General features: G+C 37.8%; 1 protein-coding gene across 1 annotated transcript; it reads left to right on the forward strand.

Annotated features, from left to right (window-relative positions):
• The first annotated feature begins 118 nt into the window (after positions 1-118).
• Positions 119-4,289, forward strand: LOC112565397. The gene is made up of 7 exons (XM_025240835.1): positions 119-229; positions 483-631; positions 943-1,195; positions 1,857-2,083; positions 2,346-2,439; positions 2,980-3,023; positions 3,420-4,289. Exons 3-7 carry the CDS (start codon positions 950-952, stop codon positions 3,760-3,762), a joined length of 954 nt encoding a protein of 317 aa, XP_025096620.1. The 5' UTR covers positions 119-229; positions 483-631; positions 943-949; the 3' UTR covers positions 3,763-4,289.
• Positions 4,290-8,070: the final 3,781 nt, after the last annotated feature.

Raw genomic sequence — 8,070 nt, forward strand, 5'->3', positions numbered from 1 at the left:
CTAAAATGTATTTAATGTCTCTACCTGACCTTATGTCTTCATGACTGTTACAGTCAGAACCCTGACATCTCCAGCTAATATATGGTAAACAGTTTTATCTAAAAATGTCTGAATGACCTCAATACCTGTCTAGTAAAACCTGTTATAATCTTGCTGTGGCCAAAGCCACAAGTCTTATAAGGACTTGAGCCGAAGACTAGCAGCTTTTTCGTGGTAACACCAGGTTGTGGTGAGTTCGATCTTTATTAGTTTCTAACTTGTGTTTATTCTGTTGGTGCTATTTAAGCATCTCAAAGATGTTGGCTTGTTTGGATGATCGGCGTTTGACAATAGCCAATATCGATGGTAGTTCGATAATTGCCCATGATGATGTTTCTGAGTACTAATAGTATGATTTGGGTTCATTCTGGAAGTCTGGGGTACTACTGAACACAATGTTTCCATTGGCCATAACATTTGATTTGTTTTGTTCTTTTTTTTAGGCTGCTTGTCTTTTTGCATATCATAGTCCATGAAGTCAACTTTTACAGTGCAGGCGACTTTTTCACGACCATGAGTATAGTTCTTCGCAACCTGGTGTTGTTGACCTTTTTTCATTTTTCAACAGCTTGCTTTAAGTACAACTGGACAGGTAATGTATATGCACAAGTATTGTACAATATTGCCGTAATATCGGATTCAGTAACAAAACTGTGTCAATCAAAATTAATTAAGCAGTAAGTGTACTACAAGAATGGATGTATAAACTTTGGTTGGTATCTGTGCGGAATCCTTTTTCCAAATGAGGAATATTTACATTTCCTTTGATGCACTCCACTAACACTCGTATACCATCGACACCAGCAGCACCATCATCCTCCCACAACAAGCACCACCATCCCCTATATATATATTGTCGAACTATGAGAGTTGGTGTTATAACAAGGTCCTTCCTTGGTGCAGACACTGAATGTGGACTCTACGGGGATCCACACATCCGGCCTTCAGTGGAGCTCGGGGAACCATCTTCCTTCCTTGCCGGTTCCATGCCGCCCAGCTGTTCATGAATAGTCCTTCCAGCGGAATTTGCTTTACAAACATTTTGGTATTCGGGGTCGTGCGTGGTAAGGGAGTTTACACTGGTGGAGCAGAGATTCATATCATATTGGTTAGCAACAGTCATCTGAAGCATTCTCTTCAGATTGTTATCTCCGAGGTAAGTATTTTTAAACAGGAAATAATTTGGCCCATTTTTTATTAAAACGATCCATTTTGGATAGTATTTATAGGTCAAAAAGCTAAAAATGGATCACTGTTGAATTTATATGACGTACTGTCACACAGTCTACTTTTTCATTAGAATTATTCTTCGTTTTCAGCTTAATTTTGCTTTAAATGTTTATTTCACACTTTGTGAGAAGAAGGACAGCATGGTTTCAAAACAGAGACAAAGAAACTAAACGAAAATTACAGAACAATAAACAAAAATCAACAAACGCAAAAGAATAATTAAGAAAAAAGAGATGAAGAGAGAACGGTGTCTATTGGGGTGAGTGAAGAGCATCTTTATTCGGCAGAGCGAATGTGAAACCTCCAAATCAAATAAAAGGAACAAAATTGTTGAAGAAGAAAAAATTATTATGAAAGATGACATTCTTTTGTCAAATATGATAGGTTGCTGGTTATATCTCAGATTCTTTCATACAAACGTGTTTTTACACTCGGTCCTTTGCATGATGATACTGTTGATTATGCTTGGTCCCCACTGACTCCTACATAATTTTAAATGTTTGACAGATGCTTCGTAATGTAGTAATGGTAATGATAGTAATTATCAGAAGATAATGCGTGCGTGTTTGCTGTCTTCCATGCTTCAGGGCATCCTGAAAATAACAGGCGGACTCGATCCGATGCCCAGCATTACATGGGGAACAAGCAATCAAATGCAGATAGGTCCTCTTGTAATCACGTGGACATTTAATGGCCCCTATGTGACACTGAGTGCACCTTTGTGTGGACTGACCCTGGTGTACAGGACACTCTCTCTCCGCCCGTCAGGGATTATTATTCAGGCTGCTACAAGACAATCCCTCGCTTATGCTGGGTAATCTGACTGGATTATTTATTTGTATATATATATATAGACTAGGACTTCATATTAACACTAAATGTTACAATGTTTATTTATTATTATGTTATTGTTGTTGTCTCCAAAATAGTGATAATAAGCGTTTCTTATTCTGAAAGTAGATAAGAATATGTGGAATATTATGCAGTTTTATTAGAACATGTGAGAGTTAATTAATCAGACTTTTCTTCCTTTGTGGAAATGTATAAGACATCGGAGAGTGGTTGTTTATTTGCAGGTACCATAAATACGTTTTCTGTGGCAACAGAACTGATGTTGAAACTATGTTCGAAGACGATGGAATGTCTTTGGACTTGAATACCATTGACCAGGTTGAAAAAAATTTTTATGATTACTTCCCGGATTTGTATTAGATTCCTTTATACGACAACGATAGATAGATGGTTGTACGAACCAATCATTAATCGTGTTTTAATCTGATCTGAACATGGTTCTGAAGTATCAGCTACTGGCATCGTCCAGAATTAGTATTCAAAACGGTTCGTTGATCCTAATGACAAGCTTGACTTTTGGTGGACAAGGCTCGCCAAAATGATTTCATCCATTTCGTGTTCCCTGTATTGAGGCTTTGAGCTTGCATTCAAACTCAGAAATAATTTTTTTACAAATCAATTATAGTTGTTTTTGCTATTGTTGTTATTAAAATAATATAGCAAATGATGCTAAGAAAATAAAACTGTTTCCTTCAAAAAGAATATTCTTACAATAATAAAGCTAGTAAAAGGCAACAGATTTATGTCGAGATTTCCTCGCTGTCTTTTAAAAAAAAAGATTGAGAGAAAAGGTTTATTTTAAAAGTGTAGTGAGTAGAAATGTGTAATTGATATGAGGCTTTTGCATTGTTTCAACAGGTGCTTGCCTACAGAATTCTTTCACCTTCTCTGTCCCAGCAGCTGTGAGTATGGCCGAATGTTTAATATTCAAAAAAGTTTTAGTTTCATTAACTAATTTGTAAAAATAGAGTAGATTTCTTTGAATCATTACCACGATGGAGTTGTCTTCATAAATATCATATGCATTATTTATTTTTGTATGTGCATAGATATTAGTGTATGTATATCTACTGATGCAGGAGTATAGTATTAGGCAGAAGTTTTACATTTTGGAAGACGTGTTAGAGGAAATAAATAACTAATAAAATAATAACATGTGCTCTGTTATCCCCACACTAAATACCGATGAAAAGCAAATGCTCACCAGATAGGTGCAGGTCTTAGTGTGGTGTAGACACAGTATACTGACCAACCAGGTGTTGCAGCAAAGAAAAAGCTGTCTTCATCTTCTGTTGCAGCCTCATCCCATCCCTGACAGGGCAGCTGCATCCAAACCGTGGGGCGTGTGAACAAGCAAGCAAGATGTTTCGTGGGTGCAGCTCGGAGGATAAGATCAAGGCAATAAAAATCTGCCTCTTCATCTTCACCAAGCGACTACTGTTGAAGTGCTTCTCAGACTCCGGTGCAACAACCCCAATGATAGTTTTCAATACTTGTATTTCGGTGGTATGCAATCCAAGTGGTGTTTACTGCGATTCTTTCAAAACAGCTGTAAGGCCCTGTATCCTGACAGTAAATAAACCACCAAAGCTTCTCTCACTCATGTATAATTCTACCGACTGCACAACCCCGACAAAATAATTCCATGAGGCAAAATGTGGAATGATGAGAAATAGTTACTGACAAATAGAGAAAATATTCAATTGTCAGATCTTATAGTTTTTGTCTTCTCAGTTATCAGTTTCAGTGCAGTAGGCTCAATTCAGTGGTATAAAAAGTGACTTTTTGCAGTTGCATATCATCTACAAGGCACCAAAAGCAAACATTTATGAATATGTCATGTTTTCACATAATTTGTTCTTGCACAGTTCGTTTTGAACACTTATGGTGAGGCGATGATGTTCTCCATATCAGTGCACATACTATCCCCTGAGTGACCCCCATTTTGTTACCCGATTTTTTATTTATTTATTTTTTTTTTTTTTATCGCCTTGGATAAGAACAAAGAAAACCTAACATATTCTAAAAATATTTATCCTGAGTGTTCGTAACCGTGTCGGTTGTGTCAACTTTATTAAAAGCTCCAGGAAAAATGCAAAATATTTTGTATGCAACTGTACAAAACTATTTGTGAACAAACTTCACGATAATAAACCTCTGCAACTGGATATTATGTCTTACGTGTCATAAGCTTGTCTTAAAATGACAGAAATCAAATTTAATTACAAAAATTTCCGTCAAGGCAGGGAAGCAGACAGTGGGAATGAGCACAAAGAGGAAAGAAAGAGAGAGCGAATGAAAAAAGGAAAAAGTGTAATAAAGATGACAATACAGTGATAAAGGGTTGTCTTAGTGAGAACGCACTAAACGGTATAAGAGATGATATTGCAGTTGATATTGAGTCTCTAGATCCTTCAGTAAAGAATTTCATTACTTCTTCAGTTTGTATTGTATTTCCTCGATAATAGGATTTTTCATTAACACAGACACAGACAAGCTTATAGTCAACTAACAGGCATTTCGAATCCCTGAGCTGAGTATTTCACTGTCTCTCTCTTCAGCAATAGGTCGCAAAATGTTGCAATGAAACAGTAAATCACTACACGTTAAAGAGAAACAACTCTGTCTGTCAAATCACAATTTTTCTCTATTGACTACCTCCCTTTGACTTAAATGCCTTTGAGAACGATTAGTCCTTTGGAAACTGCACATTTCCCAGCTGTTAATTCACGGACACTTATTTTAATGCGAAATCTTCAATAAATAGTAATACACAATTTTAATACTTTTATATACTAAAATTAGTTAAATACTGTTTATTGTAACTCATAAACTATTCACTCTATGAACTATTAAAAGACATGTTTTTGCTTTGTCCAATGATTCATACTTCGAATTCACCATTCATAATTTATTTCTCTCATAAACTGTATTCTGGTTTAATAATGCTCACTTAATAGTTCAAATGTTTTATTTTTCAACACCAAATTGCACATAAAATTCTCACTTTTAAAATACCTACAAGTAGACACATTTTCCGAGTAAAGTATAAATAGCAACTAGCCACAAATTGCAGGTTTCTTTTATTCGTTCCCTCTTAAGATAGTCACTAAACGATGGTAGAGGTGAACATCGCTCAGAAGAATCCAAACACTCGCGCAGTCATATCACAGCTTCTTTATCTCCACTCAAAAGTTCTAATTGCTATAGATATCAACCTTTCCCTTTAGAAGCAATATATCTGACACAAAGAAATGAATAAGTGAAGATAGTAATAAATAACACAAGAAAATAACGAAAAATGAACTTTAAAAAATAAAAGGAACAGGTAAAGAAAGGAAAAAAGGAGGAGGGCAGTCGGGAACGTGCTGACGACACCTGGTCGGATTCAATAATTAACATATGACAATGTGTAACACAATCCACAATCCAGACCAACTTTATTCCTACCGTTCTTTGTTTGTCTTATTTTCACAAAACAAAGAAGTGCAGCTGCGCTAAGCCGACCGTGTTTACAAGCAGGTAAGTCGACCACGTCCCTATTGAGCTGCTTGTGTGAAGACCTTTGACACAAACAGCAAAACCTTCTTCACCGACTTTAGACACAGAGATTGATGACTTTTCCATCCGGTTTTGCCGAATAATTGCAGCCAGCATAATCTTCCTTCTCATGCAAGCTAACGTCTTGTGGAGGGGGGTTCTAGGGGCTGTGTGGGTCCAGACAGGTCATTGCCATCACTACAGCGTATCCTCCCATCAGTCTATTTCAGAAGCGTGGGTTCTCACGGGGATTACCGGTCGTTTGTTAACCTGGGCTGACAGAGAAGCACTTTGGCCTGTCTGAAGGAGTCCGTGCTTCGCAAGTATCGTTGTTGGCAGAGGAAGTCCCCATCATGATCATCTTCTGAGAGCAGATGGACTTTCCACTGTCTCCATCAAACTTATGTATGTCTTTGATGTGCTAGGTCAGGATGGTGTGAGCTTAACTCGATCCCTTACATCCTCAGACTCACTTCATAAAACAACTCACGCACCACACTTCATCTTCTTTAGAACAGCAAATTCATTTCACACGCTTCTGTCCACGTTCTAGTCATGGCAAAGATCTTAGAAAACCAAATTGTCACTTGGTACTCTGAATGAAATTGGGAACAGGCTGAGGTGTTGTGGTTCGTTTATCGTACACGAGGGGTTTGCTCACATTTACGGAATTGGAGGAGGGGTTGATTGGATGCAGGTCTGGTCTCGCTCTACCGAGACGGATGATGGTACATGGAGTCTGGGGGTTTTTTTTCTGAGATTTCCTGAGTTTCAATGATAATAGCATGGTGATATAAAACGAAGACTGGCAAGTGTATCTACGAGTGATTTTGGCGAATGGAGTTAATGAGTCATGGTAAGCAACATGGCATGGGTTTGAAACATTTATATCAAGAATATTATTATAAAATCGAAGTATTTTGCTGAAGATATAAAAGAGGTACCTGCCTCACCGACTCCAACAGAGACAGGTACATCATGAGAAAACTCTAGTTCTGAAATACTTCCTTACTAAAAAGCTTCGGTATTAATCGCCTTTTAAAATTATTGGTCATCAATAGCCATACATTTAAAATTCAATCCTGAATCTTCTTGATGGCGATGTATTTATAAGCGGGAGAACAGATAGTATGCAAAAGCATTGACTAGAAACAAAATGAGTTAAATAAGAGTGAAGCATCTCTTGATGTAGGTGACAAAATAATTGAATAAAGTACAGAGCCCGGAGGGAACAAATCCAGACAGACGGGGATAGCACAGACATTCGATGATGACTAAGGAAATAGTACAAATATGTGACCAGGACCAGTCTAACGGTTGACTAGGTATACCATGCAGAGTATAAAACTGTAAATAACGGTTGCAGGATCAATAATAACCCCAACCCCACCTCCGCCCTGATAATCGATCTTTGCGTTGAAGTCAATTATGGTGTGAAAAAAAAATCGATTTCATGCCGGGAGGTCAAAGGTCACGGGCTGCCGTTTTAGAGGATAAACGGAGGAAATAGCCTCGAGTCTCAACTGTCATGTTGGCGAGAAATTAGGGGAGATGCGGTAATCTGAGAAAATAACTGGTGCCCTGGTTACCTTTTAAAGTGACAGCTATTATTGATGGAAGACGGAATTTACAATTCAAGATATACAAATGTTTATCTTTTTATTGCTCTATTCAAAACTGAGTTCCTGGGCCTTTTTGCCTATAGCAGGAATCACAGTTATTCTCGTGGACTTTTGTATGGATAAAATTTATTCATTCATTCATTTATCCAGTTATTGGTGCCAGTTATGTTGCCCCTGGAAATGTGAAGAGCAAAAGATCGAAGATGCAGCTGAGAAGCCAAGCCCCTCTGACAAGTCCTCCTCGTAAGTCAGTTCTTCCTTGGATGAAGGAAAAGAAAGTGAAGAAAGTTGTACTCAAGATAAGCAAGAGAAACGTTTGATCTTCTGATGTCGTCTCAGAAGTGAAGAGTGAAGGATGTTGTAGATGGACAGCGGTCAGAAAGTTGGAAGTCAGGAGAAAGTATACTCTTGGAGCTGTACCAAAACATCAACACAGCTCGTCCATCGGGTGGTAGAACCAGAATGTTATTTTTTTATTATTCACAGGTGGTTTTCGATCAGTCTCTCTTTTTTTCTTTTTTTTTTTCTACTCAACACAGACATATTCAACTGCTTCTCAATGACACTCATTTTCTTGAAAACTTGTCGAATTTGGTCTTCGCTATGTTTTTGAAATCCTTGTCTATCTGTTGGTAAGTCTTACAGTTTGCTGTTAGCTCCCGCCATCAAATCAATGTCGTCTTCAAAGCTTCTTCCTTCCCACCAATGGACATGAAACAGTGATGGCATGGAAGGATTTCTCGGATGAAGTTCTCCAACAAGAAATTGGACAGCACAGGCGAACTGG

The sequence above is a fragment of the Pomacea canaliculata genome, linkage group LG5 (assembly GCF_003073045.1).
Source record: "Pomacea canaliculata isolate SZHN2017 linkage group LG5, ASM307304v1, whole genome shotgun sequence".
Classification (NCBI taxonomy): domain Eukaryota; kingdom Metazoa; phylum Mollusca; class Gastropoda; order Architaenioglossa; family Ampullariidae; genus Pomacea; species Pomacea canaliculata.